Below are 21,611 nucleotides of genomic sequence, written 5' to 3' on the forward strand. Positions count from 1 at the left end.
TGAATCACAACTGATCTTGTTCTAATACAGGCAGGGGCTGGGGAAGACTTGCAAAGTCTTCACTTAACCCATCCTACCGCCACCCGTTCTCACCCAGCCTCCCAGGGAGGGTGAGCCCCTCACCCTGTTTACAGCTTAATGCTGTGGCTCAGAGAGGGCAAGTGGTTTTACCACACTCACACAGCCGGGGGAAGGGGGTGGGTGGAGACGTCTGGTAGGGAGAAAATACTGGTGTTCAAACGCATTTTGAGCACTTGAGTAGTGGCATGTGAGGAGAGGCTGAATAGGGACCTGACTGCGAGACCCTGGGTGGGTGAGGGGCTAGGGCTCAAACTGGGGAGCCCAGTGGGTATGAACACTTAAAGCCCCCCCACCGAAGCTGTTCTTGCGCCTTCCCTGCAGTTGCCTAACCTGGCCCTCACATCTGAATGAAGATCCAGGTCCCAGTGGGGCAGAGTCAGCCTCCAAGAATGCCCAAGGTCCCCGCCAGCAGGTCTGGGACTCCTGCATAGGCACATGGGCTGGTTCAGAGGGACTGTTTGCTGTTGGAGGCTGTTAACAGCACTGGAAATGGTCAGGGTTTCTCCCAGAGATGAGCCATCTGGTCATCCCAAGATAAACAATTTACAAAAGACACATCTAGCCAGCCTGCCATTTCAGTTTTTCTTTTTACAATGCGATGGGCCATTTCCTCTCCCTCCTGGTGTCAAATGCAGAGACAGAGGCTGGCCCAGGCGCCCAGGCCCTAGCTCCTGTGTTTCCCTGGGACAGGGGGCCAGAAAAGTCAGATTTTTTCACTTTTCTTGCCCCATCCTCAGGGCTGAGTGACTCTATGGCAGAGGCTAACCCACATGGTAAGGAGAGTGGACTCCCTCCCAAAGGAACAACTTTATTTTCTAGAACCCGAAGTCTTGAATTTCCAGAATCTTCAGCCTAAAATCCATTTCCTTTTGGAAGAAGACCCCTACTGGTCTCCCCAGGTATCGCAGCCCTGCTCTACCAGCCGTGGCAAATGCCCACACCGAAGAGAGGGGATCCGTTTCCGATGTTCAGAGCAAAGCCCCCGGATTCCCAGGCACGCAAGACATGCGTGTGGCTTCACAGCCTGAAATAAACAGTTTGTGCTGGAATTGTAATCCTGGAGTTTCCAAAAAGTGTTGCAAAACACCCCAGGCGGACTCTGGAGTTTGTGTACTACAAGCTGTTTATCAATTAATTCCTTCTTTGCCGAACATTCTTACTTGGCCTACTGGGAGAGGAGTGTGGGGGGAATGCATCTCCGATTTTGTAATGAAAATCACCAGGGAAAGAGGGTTCTCTTTGGGGAGGCTCATGTTACAGAAGATGTGGCTGGAACAGGTGGTTCCCATACGCACGAGGCTAGTACGAAGTCCTGAGCTCCTGGAATAAGGAAGGGGACCTCTGGGGACGGGGATGTGGGGACTGTGCTGTAACCTCTGAGCTACACGTCCACAGAGTCACGGGAGGGTGAGGAGTGTAAGCCTTGATTAAAAAAAAAAAAAAGAAAAAGAAAACCACAAAACAAAAAAACAACCAAGGTTAAGTCCATACTTTGCCTCTTCCTAGCTCTGTGACTTAGACAAGTCTGAGCCTGTTTCTCCATCTGTAAAATAGGGATCATTGATGTTACCTTCTGTAACTTGCTTTACCGGGGCAAGAACATGCTTTTTTTCCCTCTCTGTTAAAAGGAAAAACCAAGCTACAATGTATATCTTTGTCTATCCCTTTGCATCCCAAGGTTAGAGCCCTGAGGATGTGTATATGCTTTCTGCGGCGCTGTAACAAAGTATACGGTACACCAGGTAGCTTAAAGCAACAGAAACGTTAATCTCTCACAGTTCTGGAAGCCAGATGTCCAAAATCAAGGTGTCAGCAGGGCCGTGTCCCCTCTAAAAGATCTAGGAAAGGGTCCCTCCTTGCCTCTCCCAGCTTCTGGTGGTGGCTGTCCGTCCTCGGCGCCTCTTGCCTGGCCATTGCCCCTCTCCCGTCTCTGCCTCGGGGGGTCATGCGGCCTTGTCCCAGTGGTCTCTGTCTTCACAAGGCATTGCCCTCTTGTTACAAGGGCACTATCGCTGAATTAGGGCCTGCCCTAGTGACCTTGACCTGACGACATCTGCAAAGACCCTATTTCCAAATAAGGTCACATGCACGGGGACAAGGAGATAGGACTTCAACAGATCTTTTGGGGGACACAATTCAACCTCAGGTAGAAAACATTTCGTTTAATCCAGCAGTTTAAGGAGACTCTGGATGTGTCGAGGTGGGCCCCAAGCATTGGTGGGTGGGAGAGAAGATACTAGTTCAGTATAAGAAAGCACAGAAACGCACTTGCTGATGACGGACAGCACAGGAAAGGAGGGCTTGGGGGGGGGGGGCAACACATGAAAGTCTCCAGGCAATGAAATCTTAGCATGGGGATTCTTCAATTTACTCCCAAATGTGCTCCCCCCTTCCCATGCCCCCCAGTTCTCTAGACTTTCTCTCTTCCTGATGACACCCATTTTCCTTCTGAGGACTTAGTTTTTGCCCATCTGCTATAGATCTGCTGGGCCTGGCCCCGGAGCCCCACGGGGGGCGGGGAGATCCCCTCAACAAGGACAGGCCCAAGAGCCACATCAGGCGAAGCAGGCACAGCCTCCCTGGAAAAGGAAAGCGGGGACAGGCAGGCAGAAGACGGAACACATTGGATTGCGTTCATTCTGGTTCAGTGGGGCCCTGACCGGAATGTCTGCTGTGAGCCCGCCTTGAGTTCCGGAGCTCTTGGTTCAGGCCCATTTCCAGGCCTGTGCACACTCCCAGTGACCTTCTGGGAGACCCCCTCAGCTCAAGTCAGCCAGATCCTTCCCCACAGGCTCACAACAGTTATCTCTAGAGCCCACTCTGGCGGGCTTGTGTCTGCAGTACTTTAGGGAAAATGAAAGAGTCCGAGAAGTGTCCAGCATGGGATACAAGGAGAAACGACAGTGATTTCAGAAGAGCAAAGAAATTTTAAAAATCAGCACATGTCAGCATAAAGGTATCTAGAAGAAATGTTGAAACCCTCAAGAATCCTTAGGGGTCACAGGGGCCACGTCCTGGATTTCTCTCTGGAGTCTCGGGCCTTAGTTTACATATTAAAAGGGGGGGTACCCTATGGGAAGTCTAGAAGATGTGAGCATCCGGGGCTCACCCGCGGGGCAGGGAAACGCCTGGTGCCCACTGACACAGGACAGTGCTGACTGCTACCTGACACACTGCTCCCACCGGAGCGGGTGGCCCCTTGCTTTTGGCCGGTGTACCACAGCCTGAGCCAGACCGCCTCCCCTGCTGTGAGCCTGGGCCTCTGCCAAGCTGGGCCCTTCCTGAGCACATGCTGTTTTGATTCTGCGCCCCTCAGGCTTTATTGGTTTTTCCTGCTAAATGAGGTGAGGTTTGCCCAGCCCAGTGGCAGTTCCCGTAAAAGCTGGAGTTCCGATGACCCAATATGGCGAGTTGACAGGGAGGCACTCCCCGAAGGATGGGCTGGCTGGAAATGGTGCTTCACCCCTTCCAAGGATGGTGATGAGGTCTGAGGGCTCTAAGAGGAGGCAGGGGTCCTGTGGATGCCAAGAGCTCTGGGCTGGGGGTTGGTAATGTGGACTTGAGCCCTTGCTAGGCTAGGTAGGCGTTCTCCTCTCTCTCGTGGGCAAAATGGGGATAAAGCACATACGTCACAGCACCGCTTCTGAGCTCCAACAGGAGTACAGACATAGAATCAGTCTGAAAACTGTGAAGCTCTAACCAATGAACGGTTGTACTGGTATTAGTCTAGCTATCATGACCATTTTTAGTAAAACCTAAGACCTTCTGTGGGCAGCCAGAATATTAAGATGACCTTGCATAATCCTTTCTCCTTGGAGTGGGATGGAACCTGTGAATGTAATGAGGTATGCCTCCTGTGATTGTGTCACCTTCTGTGGCAGAGGGGAGACTATACTGGGTGGGTCTGACCTTATCAGGTGAGCCTTTAAACAGGACTGGCTCTTCCGGTCAAAAGAGGTTTAAAGTAAGAGAGGGATTCCATGTGAGGGAGAGTCTCTCCATTGATGGCTTTGAAAATGGGGGAGGTTTGTGGGAAGGAATATGATGGGCCTCCAGAAGCTGAAAGTGACCCGGCTGGCCGTTGGTCATGAAGAAGAGACCTCAGTCCTATGGAACCCTCAAGAGTGATCTTGAAAGTGGATTTGTCCCCAGGCCCTCTGGATGGCAACTCAGCCTGACTAATATCTTGAATTGAGCTTTACAATGCCCTCGGCAGAGAACCCAGCCCCATCAACTCTGGCTCACCAAACTAGGACTTGTAAATGGGGATTGTTCTTAGTGGCTGGGATCATGGCAGTCTGTTACACAGAAAACCAACACATCTGTCGAGGAAGCCTTGAAATGGAAGGCTGCTGGGGTGCCTGGTGAAGACGAGGTTCAGACCCTGACCATACAGCCCACTGGCTGCCTGATGTCGGCCACACTACCTCCCTCACCTCCCGGAAACTGTTTCCTTATCTGTAAAGTGGGGATGGAAATTAAATGCATGAAGCATTGGAGCAGGGTACGTCATTAAGGGTGCATAATAAATCCTCAAGAAACAGGAGCAGTGCATGCATTAATGATTAGAAATCAGCTGATAGCTAGCAACAGTGCACCTGTGGTCTTCAGAGCCCTGTTCCCCACACCAGGGACATGGGAATGAGCCCTGACCCAGTGTATTGGGAATTGCAGACCCTTGGGGAAGCAGGACCCTGAAAGTCACAACTTTGGAGACAGTAGGTGGGACGCCATGACATCCTTAGCCTGCACAGAGAGCCCTGGTAGAGTTCCGCCCTCGAGATCCCCTTCACACTGGCTTTTCTGAGGAAGAATTCTGTCGCTCAGCTTCAGTCTCATTCTGTGTAAAGGAAGCCCGGACACCTGAATTCCAAAGTTTATAGCAGCCGTGCTATAAAGAGCCCAGATGTCCATCAGCAGATGACGGATAAAGAAGATATGATACGCACGCACACACGCGCGCGCGCACACACACACACACACACACACACACACACACACACCGGAATACTACTCAGCCATTGAAAAAAGAAATCTTGCCATTTGCAAGAACATGGTTGGAACTAGAGGGTATTATGCTGAGCGAAATAAGTCAATCAGAGAAAGACAATTATCATACGATTTCACGCATATGTGGAATTTAGGAAGCGAAACAGAGGAGCATAGGGGGAAGGAAGGGAAAAAGAAAATGAGCCGAAACCAGAGAGGGAGACAAACCATAAGAGACTCTTAATCATAGGAAACAGACTGAGGGTTGCTGGAGAGGAGGGGGGCAGGGGGATGGGGTCACTGGGGGTCGGACATTAAGAAGAGCATGTGATGTCATGCTTCAGTGTTCTTCTAGAACACTGGGTGTTCTAGAAGACTTATGACTCACTGAACTCTACCTCGAAAACACTATTAATTGAATTTAAATTAAAAATACAAAATTTTAAACAATAAAAAAATAATAATAAAGAAAGCCTGAGGCCAAGGCCTTATCCTTGGAAGAGGCTGACCCTGGACCCAGGGATACAGGGGTGTCCAATCATCCGGTTCTATTCATGGCATGTGCCCTCGCCAACGCTACTGCACCCCCAAATTCTCCTAGTCTCTGAACCCCACAGTCCGCCACCCTGCTCCTATGTTTCTCCCCCATCCTCGGAGCAGTCCCAAGCCCTGGACACCCACCCACATGTCCAGATTCCGCCAGATCTTCCTCCTCTCTGTTCCCTTGGACACAGATTGGCAACACCAGGCGGTGGGGACCATACATTCTGAATTAAACGCACTCGGACTGCTTCCCCCAGCAAATCAAATCCACAACGAGATGCCATTTCACCACCACTGGGACGACTGACCCTCCTCTGAGGCACGGACAACGAGCACCAGCAAGGACTGGAGAGATTAGAGCCTCAGACCCCATGGGCTGGGAGCAGAGCACGGCGGCTGCTTTGGAAGACAGTTCGGCCGTTCCTCCAGTGGTTCAGCACAGTTACGAGTGGGCAGGACATTTGTCACTCCTCCACGTACACCCGCGAGAAATGAAAACACGTGTCCACGCAAGACACGCACGCAAATATTCCCAGCAGGGTTATTCTCTGAAGCCAAGAAGCCAAAACGACCCGAGTGTTCATCAACCAACGGGTGGTTCATGAAACATGGTACAGCCAGACAGTGGGACAGTGTTGGGTCACATAAAGAAATGAGGCAGCCGTACGTGTCCCACCGTAGATGACTCTTGGACAGAGAATGCTGAGTGAAAGAAGCCAGACACAGAAGGCCACAGAGCAGATGATTCCATTTCTATGGAATGTTTAGAATAGGCAAATCCATAGAGACAGAACACAGATGAGTGGTTGCTGGAGGCTGGGAGCAGAGAACGATGACTTCTAGTGGGGGCGGTGACTGCTAATGGGGGTGGGGTTTCTTGGGGGGTGCCGTGGAAATGTTCTGGAATTAGATGGTAGTAATGGTTGCACAACTTTGTGAATGTGCTTAACTCTACGCTTCGAAAGTATGAGTTTTAGGGGCGCCTGGGTGGCTCAGTCGGTTAAGCGTCTGCCTTTGGCTCAGGTCGTGATCTCGGGGTCCTGGGATGGAGTCCCGTGTTGTGTCGGGCTCCCTGCTCAGCAAGGAGTCTGCTTCTCCCTCTCCCTCTACCCCACCCCGCTGCTCGTGTGCTCGCTCGCTCTCTGTCTCTCAAAGAAATAAATAAAATCTTTCAAAATAATAAAAAATAAGAGTGTAAGTTTTATGGAGCTTTATCTCCATTTTAAAAAATAGGTTGATAAAAAAGTCCTGATGGCTTCTCACTGGCTGCCTAACCTTGCACAGGTGACTTGGCCTGAGCCCGAAGTTCCCCGTCTGTAGAATGGGGCCGTAACAGCAGCACTGCCTCGTGGGTCTGCTGAGATGACCTAAGAAGATACAAGAAAGCAGTGCTCAATGAAGGGAAGTCTTAGAATTCACGTTAGGATTAGTCACTGCACGAGATAAATTAGGGCGGTTTTCTGAGGGTCTGCCTCCTCGGGCAGCTCTGTCCCATATTCCCATCCTGCCCGGCCAGTTTTCTTCCTCTTTCCACCACTTGGCGTGTGATATTCCCTCCAACACCCTGTATGTCCTTCACAGGTAAGGGCAAGCTTGCCCCCCGTAGCGCCTCTTCTGAGCCCCTTGCCCAGATCCACCCTCTCCCCGGGGGACGCCATCCTCTTCCAGAAGCATTCAAGGGAGTCACTGATGACAGGCTGAATCCCACCCAGAAGGTTTCACATCCCAAGCCAGGCTCCGAGCAGCTTGTCCTGTTGACGTGCGTCCCAGACTTCACGAGTTTATTGCCTTCCTGACGCCCCCGCTTCCCCATACCGGACTACCACCTGTATTTCAAGGTGCTGATACTTTTCTATAAATGACCCCGCTTTTCAGAAAATAAGCCTATTTTGAAAGGACAATTTAATCGTGGCTGTAAATGAAGAGCCGGCATCATTGGCCATCAAGAAGAACAGAAGCGGGAGCTGGGAGATAGTCGCACTGAACACAAAACCGTGTCCGAGCGCAGGTAAGCCACATTGTCCGCTCATCCCGCTCCTTTAAGGTACAGACATCAGTAGGTCTTCGCGAGGCGTTCAAGACTTGTTAACAACAGAAAGACTCTCACTGGCATACTCGGGGCTGAGAGATCCCTGAAAGGGGACTTGCGTGGTCCGTGAGTCAGCGTGATTAATGCTTTTCCCTGCATCATCTTCCCTTCTCTCCCGCAGTTTGTCACTTAAATATCACCTCCTCGTGAGCCTTTCCCGGGCTACTTATCTCAGTGGGACCAGCCCTGCCCCTCTCCATTTTCTCAGTTCCCCATCTCGGTTTTTTTTTTCTCTTCAGCATTTCACACCAGCAGATATCCTCTTCACTACGTTTTCCTTGTCTCCCGTCTGTCCCTCCAGCGAGAATGCACGCCCGAACGGACCAGCCGTCCCACGGGCCAGGGCCTCTCCTGGGAGGGACTCAGTAAATACTTGCTGAATGAATGAACGGGTGCAGGGATGACCGAATGGATCTTGTGCCTCCAGCAGCTTCGTACTGTCTGACTCTAGCTCCATACCAAATCTTAACCCTTGGGAGGAGCTCAATAAACCGTTATTGAGTGAACAACCCAGGGAGGGAATGAATCAATCAGTCAACAAATTTCTGCCTGGGTAGTGGTTTTCAGTCTTTGAGATAACCCAGGCTTCTTCATGTGTATAGGTTTCCGAAGGCCCTAATTCTAAATTCTTCCTGCAGACTGTCTCCGGAACCAAAAGTACAGAGTCTTTGCCAAGAAAAGAGGCTGAAATTCTCAGGCCTCCAGTTGAGAACAAATATTGCTGGTTTCCCAGGGGAAGCAAGTTAGGGACCCCAAGAAGTTGTGGGAGCTCAGGAGGTGTGGGGAGAGCATCTTCTGGAGACAGACTCCTTGCCCGCCCTGGCCGGGACCCCGTGGCACCCCGCCACGTGGGAGAAGCCAGCCAGACACGCAGGCACGCTGCAGTTACTCAGTGATCCTAAGTACATCAAGATGGGCGCCCTGACGCCAGCCGCTCTGAGCAGATCTGGAATGAATTGGGGGGTTGTTAAGATCGCCGACTTAAGCCTCTTCTCACAGGAAAAATATTTATCTCACTGAGCTCCGCTTTTTGGAAAGCTGTGCCTGTAACAGTCCACATCGATCTAGCAGAGTTTTGGCTACTGCTGGCTTTGTCTCTTCTCCTGTGTCCGGCCGTGTGTGTGTGTGTGTGTGTGTGTGTGTGTGTCCATGATTATTAAGCAATCAGCCAGAAGACACAGCCAGGACACTCTGCTCTTCTTCAACTGGAAAAAAATGGACACAAACTGAGTTTGTGGCAGGAGACACAAGACATAAATGTTTTATCATCAAAGATGCCTGCTTGCAAGAGACAACTGTTTCTTCCCTTCCTTTTCTTTCTTTCTTTCTTTTTTTTTTTTTTTTTTTTTGTTCTTACCTAATATGCTCTTTTTTCCCTTGGTTTAGGGGAAAAATACAGATGAATGCGACATGGAAAGTAAGTACTCCCATCCTTCCTAGGGGCCATAGTCAGCCTTTAGAAGGCATTTTTTTCCTTGGCTTTTCTACTCTTAGAGCCGCGGTCCTGGGTTTGAATCCCAGCTCTGCCACTTGCTGGCTATGAGACCTGGAGAGTCACGTTACCACTTGGGACCTCTGTTTTCTCATTTGTAAGACAGAGAAATAATAGACCCACCCATTTAGGTTGTTGGGAGGAGTAAATGTGAGAATATACACAGAGCTTAGCTTTGTTTCAGGCACACAGTAAATGATCCACCAATGGTACCTATTTTATAGGTGGAATATATATCATTTTTATACATTATTACATAGCTCACTGTACCCCAACTGCTTGAGGAACATTACTTTTTAGTCATTGCTAATCTGACAACCCTTTCTTTAATCTGCATTTTAAAGTTCACCCACTATTTTCCTAACACGGGTTTTATTCGCTATACTGTTGAGTGTTTCATCTACGCGAAGCATGGGCTAAGGGCTCTCCACCAAATATTTTAATCCCACTCCTGGTGTATACCCAGACTTGACCAGACATTCATACACCCGTGTTCACAGCAACATTACACACAGTAACCAAAAGGTGGAACAACCCGTGTCCCCTCAGCAGCTGGACAGGTAAACAAATGTGGTCTCCCCGTACACGGGAACACTATTCGTCCTCACACTGGAAGGGAATTCTGACACAGGCTGCAACACGAATGAGCTCTGGGGACATGATGCAAACTGAAGGAAGCCAGTCATAAAAGGACAATTATGACGTGATTCCTCCATGAGGTCCTTAGAGCAGTCAAAGTCCTAAAGACAGAAAGTAGAAGGGCGGGGGGTGGGGGGTGCCTGGGGGGCGGAGTCAGTTAAGCATCCCACTCTTGGTTTTGGCTCAGGTTGTGATCTCAGAGTCATGAGATTGAGAGCCCACTTCCAGCCCCTGGCCCCAAGTTCTGCGCTGGGCAGGGAGCCTGCCTCTGATTCTCTCTGTCTCTCTGTCCCTCTGCCTCTCCCCAAGCTTGCGTGCCTAAGCTCGCTCTCTCCCCCTCTCTCTAATAAGCAAACAGATAAATAAATCTTAAGAAGGGAGGGAGGGAGGGAATAGTGGTGGGAGCCAGTGCCTGGGGGAGAGGGATCGAGGAGTTAGTGTTTAATGGGGACAGAGTTTCAGTTGGGGGAGATGGAGGTGTTCTGGAGGTGGATGGTGGTGACGGTTGAACAGCAACGTGAATGTGCTTAATGACCTGATACGTACACTTAAAAATGGGTGAGGTGGGGAATTTTATGTTATGTATATTTTCCTAGAACAAAAAGTCTTAATTAATCTTCCTAACATCCTGTAAGGTAGATGTTTTTATTGCCAACCCCCCCCCCAATCCATTCTTTAAAAGATAATGAAAGGAAGGCTCAGAGAGGTTAAACACATTCCTAGAGTCACACAGCTTATAAGGAGAAGGGCCAGGCCTAGGTGGAATTCTGTGGACACAGGAGTCAGAGGGAAACCAATCCAACTCAAGGTGGCAGGAAAAGTTAACCGTGACCGATGGGCTCTCAAGGTTCAGAGTTCAGTTCTAAATTTATTCTCTGACCTTCTTGTGGCTTCTAAATTTGGCCAAACAAGTTCTTCCAGCCTAATCGATGACGTGCGTGCATTGTTTTGAAGATGAAGCCTCTTTCCTGGTATGAAAGTAATAAAATAATGCAGATTTGTTTGGAGAAGTCACCCTGCCTCCTGTCCGTGGCACTCCTAGGGTGACCCAGGACTCACTGATAGCAGAGACAGGTCACAGAGCCTGAGTCTGAATTTTTCCTCCTGAAAGAACCAGAAACAGAGCCTCAGGAAACAGTGAGGCAAAGAAATTCTAGCCAGAACCAAACTTAAAGCTTCCTTGAAGTTATTAGTTAAGAACAAAATAAGACTCCTTGGATCGTCTCCAGTTCAGGGAGGAATTTGCAGGGAATGAGTCCCCACTTCTCTGGGAGGTATCAGGATGGCTGACTGGTCCATGACCCCTTCTCAGACATCCTGCCTCTACTGAGGTGGGACAGACATGTGCCCCTTGTGGTCTAGCCACCACTATCTGAACAAGCCTAGGACACTGGACCCTGGAGAGATGATTCACTCACTGACCAGAAACATAAAACTTCTGGTGCCTGGCCAGGAAGGATGAACCTGGACATCAGATTCCCTCCTGCAGGAATGTAAACCAAGAGACATGGAAGAGCACTCCAGTTGGTGCAGATACTTGAGCTGAAAGGTCAGGGATATTTGGAACGGGGTGGCCATTCTGGGGGCATAAGCACACAGATGTATGTAGAAAAGGGGTAGGTGTTGTGGCACTCTGGCTCCCAAAGTGTTGAGTGGCTGGATCAAACTTTACCTGAAACCCACATTACCACTGACTTTTCCATTACTCGAGCCAACAAAATCTTTGTTCAAATTACTTTTGTTAGGTTTTCTGAATTTTTATTTTTTATGACCAAAAACAGCATCTGTATAACCTCTCAAGGTGTCCCATTTTTACCTGAAATTGTCAGAGTAGATTTATGACACAGAACCCAACAGACCACATCAAAGCAGAACCAGGCAGGCAGAAGCACTTTGGCAGAGTTTAGGACTCAGAGCAGTGTCCCTGCACGTCCCGGGTGACAAGTTCCCCTTCTCTGGTCTGAAGCACTCCGAGGAGGGGCCGGGAGGTTAGAACTTGGCTGTAGGGACATGTTGTCCTCACGACAACCCCTTCCCAGCCTCAGAGCTACTGTTATCAGAATCTCTCTGAAGGTCCTGGACAAAGGGTGAAGCCAGGAACTCCTGAGGCTGAGGGCAGGTCAAGGGCCTGGGAGAGCGGGCTGGGGCTGGGGCTGGGGGAGAAATATGTCTTCCGTTTCCCTTGGGCCCCCACAGTACAGCTGTTGTCCACAGTGAGCCAACAATAGGGACAAGTAGCCTTCACTGGATAGGCAGTGACCCAGGACTAAAGGCGCTGCTGGGGATAAGGTGGGTCTCTTTGAGGCAAACAGGCTTAACAGCGAGTGGTGGCCCTGGGATCCACGCTGGCGTCTGATGGCTCCGCATGCGGCACCATTTCCAATTCACCGCAGTGAAGCTCTGAGACCGTGGCCACATCTGCCCGCGCATTTCCCTTGCAGCTGGTTCTGCAATCAGCAGCCGCTCCACCGCCTCCCCAGGGGCTCCGGGGAGCTGACTGCTGATGAGGGAGAGGATTAGCCACAACCTCGACTCTCCTTCCGGCCTCTGCCAGACCCACCGGAGGCGTGGGTGTGTCCGGCCTACCTGGGAACATCTGCTTCTGTCGTCAGACAGGCTGCCCTGGTGAGGACCAGACCCCCCAGAGAATGGGCAAGCCAGAGAAATTAAAGATGAATTTCCAACCATAATTGGCCCCATCTGTGAAACTGGGGGCTTCCCAAGGGCCAGGCAGGCACTGGGCTCAGGTTTAAGCCCGGGTAGGGGACATCACGGGTGCTGTCACAATCACAGCGCCCCCACCCCGCTAGCGGGGGAGACGGCTGTAGGCATCGGGACCCAGCACCTCTGGTGGGTTCTCCATCCAGGCTCCTCCTCTCAGGGGGCCCTGCCACTTCCACTGTTCAGTTCTTACTGGTTTTCACGGGCCCCCAGACGAGTCAGTGGCACCGGGACCCAGTATGGATTGCCGTCCTGGGTCCTGTGCTCACTGGCTGTGTGATGTGGGGGGACATTGATTCATTTTGAGCCTCCATTTTCTCACCTGCACACTAGAGGCTTGTCATAGCCCAGAAGTTTCCAGACTATGGATTGCACCCATCTGCGGACCGTGAGCTCAGCAGGGAGAGTCATGAACAGGCATTTACTTCTGCTCTTCAGCCTCGGTGGTGACATTCTCCCAAGTGCACACCCCACCCTTTCTGGGAATGATATGAGGGCAGGGATCCCATGGGCTTCTATGTTCCCACCCAGCACCCTGCACGAAGCGAGCTGCTGTGGGGAGCGATGTGCTTAATGGCTCTCCAGGGACTTGAATACTCTATTCTGTTCCCTTTCATGACAGTTGCTCACCCAAGGAGTGCAGCTCTCAGAACTGGGCTCAGGCAGACCTGACCTCAAGCCTGGCTCTGCCCTTACTCAAGCGTGGCCACGGGGAGCTCTGTCCCCTCCCTCCAAGCCTCCGGTTCCATGTCTGTTCCCAGGCAATAACTCCACCTATTCTATAGCATTGTCTTGTGAATCTGAATTAACTGATGCAAAGCTCTAGGCTTTGTGAGAGGTGCACGGCGAGCCCCATGTCAGCCCACTACAACCATTAAGTCCATATATCACATATGTCATGATAGACTCCTTGGGGTCAGGACACCCCTACCTTCCTCCAGTCAACTCATCAGCTGGTCTGGGGCACCTCTGGTGAGTAATAGCTATGTCAGGGCTTTCTCTCTACTTTCTGGCAACATGGTTGCCAGCCATGTGTCCCCACCCCAAGACAACCCTGCCTCCACCCCCAAAGGGAGTAACTTTAGCATCACCCCCACTTGAGCACGTCAGCCTAGTAGAGCACGTTACCTGGGTTTACTGCATTGAAGGTGGGGCCTCCAAAAGCCCACTGAGATGTCTGTGGATGGACCAGTGGGTCCCCCAACTTACCCTGCCCGGTTCCCCCACCCTGCACTCAGCTCCAGACAGTACTTGGCGAGAGAGGTCAGCGGCTAAACTCTCTGCCTTTCCCTGACCTCAGGTCTGTTTGTTTTCCCTGTGCAGCAGCTGTGCAGAGTGGAAATCTCCACTAAGGGACAGACCTCCTCTCTAGGCTAGAATCAGGAGAATGATACAGGAGAGGAGGCTGCCCGAGCATTAGGAGGGCCAGTCACTGGGTTCCCACATGATACTGGGTGAACCAAACCTCAGACCTTCTGTTTTCTTGTCTCCATGGGCTGAGAAGAGAAATTGCAGATCAATCTTGGCTCATGTTCTAACACCAACTGGCAGATGGAGGTTGGTTCCACTGTAGTGTTGAGATGGATTCTGCGGCTGTATTGGGGCTCACTAGAAAGAAGTGCTGTGGTCGATTTGCAACGTCTTCCATAAACTGAAGGATGAGAAGGATAGTATACTTGTCACAGAGTTGCCTCCCCAACCCGGGTGCTCTGTAAGGTTCCTCAAAGCTTGAAATGGCTCAGTCTTAAGGTTTCCTGGGATCACACAAAACTCAAGATCTCTCTGTTGATTTGACCTTATGCTAACAGCACCACAGGCATCTCATGGTGAATGCTCCCTTACCCCTTGTCAGTGCCCACCGTGGAGGCCCTTCAGACGCCCAAATCCTTATAGCCACCGTGACGGGTTCAGCTAAGGCGATCTCCACCAGCTTAGCTCACTGAAAATCAGTCCTATGATCCCCAACTTCCAACCGCTCCACTGGATCCAGCCATACCTGACCTGAAATCTAATTCTAGATTGTTAAGTTATAGGAGCCAACACATTCTCTTTTTTTCTGCTGGGCTTTCATCACTTATAACTCACAGAGTCCTGAGGCACAGAGAACTAAAAAAAGGGTTTGGCTAGTATGACAGTGAGAACATTTGGAACTTTGTTTTTGTTCCCATTTGATCCAGCCAAGGCAAGAGGCCTAGAATGCAGAGAAAAGATGCCAGACCTGGGAAACCCATGCAAGGGATCCCTGTGATAAGACAGCCGCTGCTTTGGACAAGCAGAGTCTAAAAGGAGGCAAGTTGCCTGGGATATCCTTTTATCTCCCTCAAAGTGTTGTTTCCATGAATGATTTTTCCTTAGCTTCCTGGGACACTGACTCTAGCTTTGTTGAAGTTTGTTTAAAAACCTGGGCATAAATCATAAGCACCCTCAGGAGAGAGCCTTAACCACCAACTAGCAACATTAACGTCCCTCCGGCCCACCTCGTCTCCTCCAGTTAAATGGACTGGAACGTCTCTACCTTGTTCCCAGAGGAAACTTCCCTGCTTGTTCTAGAACATTTCAGAAGGCTTCTGCTCTAAGTTTTCACATATCTGCACGCAGCTCAGCTTTCTGGCCTGGCTCCTCTGCGGTGAGGGGAAGGCAGGGACCACGACAGGTAACTAACAGCTCTGGGCGTTTCTGGAGTCTGGCTCTTGGAAGTTGTTTTTTATTTTTTGGGTCGGGGGGAGCAAATTCTTTTCTCCCCACACCCCTCGCCTCCATTCAGGAACCTGGAAGGCACAGCAGCAATGGAAGCCTAGCAAAGGCTTTGATGTCAGACAGACCTGGGGACAAAACCGAGGCTGCCACATTCTTGCTGTGTCATTGTGGACAAGTTGCTTCACCTCTCTGGGCCTCAGCTTTCCATAAAATGTGAATGATACCACCCACCTCTGAGAATCTGACACTGGAGTACTCAAACAGCCTGACATAGTCCACGGCGGTTATAGTATTAGTATTTGTGGTTCTCTCCTTTAGATCGGCTTAGACCGGGGCGGGAGTGCAGGAGGTTGGAGGAGAGAGAGCAATGGGGGGGTGGGCAGTCGCAGAACTTTGGCATCATTCAGCCTTGGGGGGTCCTGACAGCACGCCTTGTCCGCATGCCTGCTCACACTCTGGACACCCAGCCGCCTCATCCTTTCTGAGGTGAGGGATGGCCCTTTCTTCCCCGGGTAGGGAATCTGAGGCTGGCCCTCTGCCCAGGTCCCAGAGTCTGCCAATAGGGACTGAGCTGTGATGAAGACTCTGACCACTGAGTCCATGGTACTGTGTCACAGTACCTGAACAGACAAAGGCAATTGTTTTTTCTTTTTTTTTTTAGATTTTTTTTTTTTAATAGACGAAGGCAATTGTTAAACACACTCACTGCTCTGAAAGTTTCTCCTTCAGCACACTAATTGTGTGATCATTTCTGTAACAAGTTATAGTGTGAAAAATAGGACTGTGCTTTCCTCCATGCCTCTCTGGGTAAACAGATATCTTCCCCTTGGTCCTCAGATATCCATCCACCAGGGAAAACTTCTGTTCATTTAGAGGAACAAACAGCAGGATCGTGGCAATATTCAGTTGCTCATAATGAAATCAGATTTTGCCACAAAACAGTAAACTTAAAACCCACCACCATGAGAAAACATTTTTTTAAAGTCTTTTAGATGCCAACAAACATAGCAAAGGCAGAATACTTTCCCAAACTGTCAATAAAATAGAGGTCTCCCTTCACCCATGACCCCACACTTGCTACCTAGGGCAGAAGGAGAGCATGCATAGAAGAAGGGAGGACATCCCAAGTAGCCCCTGGGTTCAAATCTCAGCTCTGTCACTTAAGAACTCTTGGACCGGGAGCAAATTTTTTCACATCTCTGTGTCCCAGTCTCCGCATGCTGTAAAATGGGACTTAAAGAACTTTCTCAAAGAGTTGCTATGAATGTGTGTAAGTGTGTGAAGTGCTTAGTGTAGACTTTGGCATTTACAGGCATTCTAAGTATCAGCTACTTCTTTTTCATGTTATTATTTATTTATATTGTGTGTGTTAGTTTGTTCAATACAAGGAAAACCTGCTCCAAAGGCAGGGTTTGCAGTGACCCTCTGGAGACCTGAGGCGGAAGCTGCATTGGGACCACTGCCCACCAGTTTAAGTTGGGGGGACAGTGCGGATGCTCCAGGTTGACAGGAAACTTTCCCCAATGTTGCACTTTCCCTAGCTACAGGGTGTCCTCCCATGGCTGGGATAGGACCCAGGGTGTCGCTTTTCATAGGGGGGACCCTGTGTTCGGAGGGGTAGACAGCCCCAGCAGGGTCAGATGCAGTGGAGACAAGGGCTCTGAGCCAGTGAAGAGACAAGTCAGCCAGGCAGGGCTCCGGGCCCAGAGCATGTGTTTTTCTAGCCGCCAGCTTCAGTCGCAAGTGCCAGAAAAGCCTGTAGTGATCCTAGGCAACAGAATGGCTAGAGACACCGACCCGATCCACCAGCGAGCCTCGGGGCTCCAGACCCTATGCCACCTTGGCAGGGCTAAGGATGGAGCAGAAGGAAATCCGAGACAGAACATTACCTACAGAGCTCAAGTACTGGGTCAGATTAAATTGACCAGATTAGACTAAATCGAGTGCTCTTCCTTGTTGCCCTGGGACTAGGGTTTGTGAGAAATCTCAGCTCAGTTACGGGAAATAATGAAAAGACTCCCCCCCTCTCGCCCCTGCAGAGGCACGTGATGCTGTGGGTAAAGATGCAGCCTCAAGGTCCGTCACCAGCATGCGGCTGCTGGGGACAGAACCGCCCCGTCCGAAATGCGCTTAGCGCTGCACAAACACCCCGTGAAGAAGGGAGGACGCCGTTCACTCCTGACCGAGCGGTGGCGTCAGGGACGGGGTGGGGGGACTCCTCCCAGCTTCCTCCGGGGACGGGGGCGGACGGGGTTCCCGCCGCCTGGCCTTCGCTCTCTCCTCCTCGGTGCCAGCGGACCCAGCGACTTGCTTTACTAGAAAGTCGCAAAAGCCATGTGATGCCACCTCCATCACCGGTGACTCAACCGCGTCCACAGACACCTGCACGCACACCCGCACACCCGCACGCTAGGCACCTGTGCGCATGTGCACACGCACGCACATACGTGCACGCACACGCGCCCGCGCATGCGCACGTGCCCCCTCACGCACGCACCTTCCCGGCAGGCTCACTTTGCCAAAGCGACCGGCCATGCTGGAGAAGGGTCCCGTGGTGGGGAACGGAGGGCCACCACCGCCAGAAGAAGTGACTCCTGCACTTCTGAGCGAACCGGGTAGCGGATCCTGCCTCTCAATGTTGAGACGAGTGGAGCCCCACCGACGCCTCGCCGTGCCTGTGACAGAGCCCGAAGCAGAGGACCCGGCTGCCGCGCCTGCACCCCGACCTGCCGAAACTGTAAGATCAGAGACCTGTGTTGTTTTAAGGCATTTAGTTGTGGGGACATGTGTCACGCAGCGGCGGATAACTAATCCAGCCCCTTGTTAGCTCTGTGCCCCTGACCCAGCTGCTTAAATTCATGTGTGTCCCTCGATCTCGGAAGTGGCATAACTGGTGCACCCCCACCTTCTGGGCTCATCGTGAGGACGCAGAATGAACAAATGAAGGAATGGGACAGCTGGCTGGAGCAGTGAGATTACAGAATCAGGAAATGAAGCCCGAGGGGTCGGGCAGAGAGAGGCTGGGGGGAGTCCTCGCTGAGTAGCTGCCACAAGACCAGGTGCTCTGCGGGAACCCCCAGGAAGGTTCCTCCCCAATGTGAAGCCCCACCTCTACCCTCACTTTGTCCCAGTGAGTTTCTCCTGGGGACCTAGACCAGTGCTCAGGGGTGCCTGGCTGGCCAGTCTGTGGAGCATGCGACTCTTGATCTGGGGGTTGTAAGTTCAGGCCCCACACTGGGCGGAGAACTTACTTAAAATAAAGGACCAGTGCTCAGAGCTGCCTGCGGTCAGGGGGCCCAGCGTTTTACCGGCCACCTAGCCATCCTCACTCTGGGTTCTGCTGTCCCTCCTTCCTGGATTATGTTCTCCATGGAGCTGCTGTTGCCCAAAAGCTGGCCAGGCTTGATGCTGTGGAGACAAATAAGCCGGCAGCCATAGCATCTGATAGCTCGAGAAACTGACCCTCGTGGGACAGCCGCAGCCAGCTGGCATGAGTACCATGAGCTGGCCACTGCTCCTGGGCAGTCAGCCCTGAGGGAGATGGGGATGGGGAGGGGGGAGGGTCAGCCTTCAGCCTTCAGCTTTCACAGGGTAACAGATGCCTGACTTCAAGTCAGAACAGACTTTCTACTTGGAGGCATGTCCAGCCTTCCCTGCCCTAGGTCTTTGTGATCCCCAAATCTGAGCTGGCCCCGCTGTGATGGCCACCTCTTAACTATCACCGCAGTTTTAAGGGCCCAGAGATGCACACATCTATCTCCCATCTCATCTGGGGTTGGAACCAGTTGAGCAGAAGGGGCACAGGGACCACATGGCTGTTGTCTGTCCTCCTTTCACTGCTGAGCTGGGGGCATGAATCAGACCCGTAATGTCTGCAGCCATGCACACTGACTGGCAGTCCACAGACAGCCCACCTGTCGTGGGTGGCGGCTCATGGTAACCCTAGCTCTAGCTCTAGCCCTCCTCCTGCGTTCTCCTTACTCAAGCTAATCCCACTTCTTGGATTCTGGGCACATGGGCTGGCCGAGCTGGGTGACAGCCGACATTATTACTGGTTTCCCGATTGTCCCGAGGGGCAGAAACTGGGAGAAACCTCTTGCACTGGGTGCGTGCAGCAAGTTAGGAGCCCGCCCCTAGACCCACAGCCAGAAGGCACAGCGCTGTTTCTCTCTTGTCCTGACCGGCTCTTCTCTGTACCCCAGCAACCCAGCATGATAACAATGATTAGCATTCTTGAGAACTCTCTCTGTGCCGCTAGCTCAGGAAATCCCCGAACACCTCCAAGGTAGGTTCTGTTAGAATCCCTGTTTTATAGAGGGGCTGTCTAAGGCCTGGCTGGTTGGTGGGAGAGGCAGGACTTGAACCCAGGCAGGTCTGGCTTTGGGGCAATGCTCTCTGTGATGTGGCTGGCTCCTACACACTTGCTAGCCACTCTCTCAACTCTTAACATCCCCCATCCCACTCCTCTGGGGTGGGGAGGCAAAGTTCTGCAGGCTGACTTTGTTCCTAGGGAGCCCCTGATATGCCCAGGGGCCTCCAACTTGCTCACTGGCTAGGAGAAGGCTCCTGGCTCTCTATGCCAACAGAGCATACAATTCCTAAGGCCCCAAAGCCCCAGTTGTTGGAAATTACAATCCTTCCTCATGGCTCCGAGCTCATGGCTTTGAGAGACTCCTGATTGCACACATCTCCCATTAGCCAAAGCAAGTTATTTCCATGGCCGCAACACAGACGTGTTAAAGGGTAAACGGCCATACATCATCTGGCAGCCACTCATTTTTCTTTGTAAGGCTCCATTCCGGCCCACCAGGCCCCCGCTCTCCCCTGGCTGTCAGAGAAACAGCTTCATCCTTCCTGCAAAATGCGTTCGCCCAAGGTCTGGCCCAAGGAGTCTGGGTTTGTGGACCCAACAGAGTGAATCACTTTGTGAGCATTAAATAGCATTGTCTCGATGACGAATAGATCACACCTTAATGGACCATTTTTCAATTTGTAAGCCCAAGTCAAGACACTTAAAATGTTACCAGATGTCAAGGATGACATGTATGCGTCTGACATGCTCTTATGCGCACAAGGGTCGCAAGCTTTCTGCCTGCAGGAGAGCCGGGCACCCGTGACCCCAGGCAGAACGCAGCTTCATGTTTGCCATGGTGAAAACAAGATCCAGCCCCCCGCAACACTTCCCCTGCCTCTTTATAGCCTCTCTGGGGGAGATGTGTCTGGAGAGAGAGGAGGGAGGTGTGGGCCAGGAGACAGCATAGCTCGAATGGCCGGGACTCTGGGAGAGAAAGGATGATGACTCCAAGCCCTTGGAATGGGATTGGAGGGTCTCAAAATCTTACCAGCTTTGGAGTCAGAGAGAATAGGTTTGCTCCCAAATGTGTTATTTACCGGCTGTGTGACCTTACACGAGTCAGTTCACCTCTCTGGCCTCAAACAGAGATAATCCTAGAACTGTGGAGAGGCCTGATCCGGGGAGGGAATGAAAGCACAGAGGAGTGCCCAACACATCATTGGTGTCACATGAAGTCGGTGTGAGAAGCACTATAGGAAGGGCTACTGTTTCCCAGGGGTGGTGGCCCCCCGATGTCACAAAGTCCCATCAACCCAGGGACTTTGAGTGTGACCTTATTTCGAAATGGAGTCTTTACAGACAGAACTGGTTAAGATGAGGTCACCCTTTGGATTGGACCCCAATCCAAAGACTGGTGTCCTTAGAGGAGGAAGAAGGCCACGTGAAGGCAGCGGATATCTGCTCATTCATTAGTTCACCTGCTCAGGCCAAGGGCAGCAGCAGCCGATGCCAGCCCCTCAGGGCCAGTCCCCCGGTCCAGGGAGCCCTCTGACCCATTCAGTACCCGCAAACAATTCTTAAGGTTATCCCTGGATTTTCACGATCTGGATTTGCTACTATCACTGCTGCTGAGTCATTAACGTAGGGCGGAGAGGGGCTGAAGAGAAGCAAAACCAACAGCAAAGTTCCCCCACCCCGGGTCAGAAGTGTTTTTCCACCAGGAAACCAGAATAGTTCGTGTGAGTTTGTTCACCCTTTGTCCCAGGACACAAAAATGTCAGAAATGTGCAAGGGCTGTGGCCACAGAGGGACACTGTATCTCATTCCCGAGGTCCATTTCCTGCACAGGGCAGAGGGTCAGGGTGAAGACCACTGCACAAAGTCAGGACAAGTGAGAGCTGCTGTGTGTGCCACCAGGGGCCAGTGAGCTCCCCTTTCTCTGGGCCCTGGATTTTTTATCTGTAAAATGGGGTGATGAGGCCAGATCCCTCAGATCACAGAGTAGAGTAGATGTCGTAAGTGCAGGTACGGTCCTGTGGCGCTCTCTCCTCTGTTCTCCCAAAGGG

The 21,611-nt window shown here is 51.5% G+C and overlaps 1 protein-coding gene across 6 annotated transcripts in view; it reads right to left on the minus strand.

Moving 5' to 3' along the window:
• Positions 1-21,611, minus strand: part of RIPOR3 (RIPOR family member 3) — a 71,386-nt gene that overhangs the window by 38,861 nt on the left and 10,914 nt on the right. For 3 of the 6 annotated variants that reach the window (XM_082744900.1, XM_082744903.1, XM_082744901.1), the window contains one exon: positions 14,027-14,205. The exons of the other annotated variants lie outside the window; for them this stretch is intronic. In XM_082744900.1, coding sequence (XP_082601026.1) covers positions 14,027-14,205 — 179 coding nt within the window. The remainder of the gene's footprint in view (positions 1-14,026; positions 14,206-21,611) is intronic. 6 annotated transcript variants of the gene reach the window in all.

The sequence above is a fragment of the Mustela nivalis genome (genome assembly GCF_964662115.1).
Source record: "Mustela nivalis genome assembly, chromosome: 8".
NCBI lineage: Eukaryota > Metazoa > Chordata > Mammalia > Carnivora > Mustelidae > Mustela > Mustela nivalis.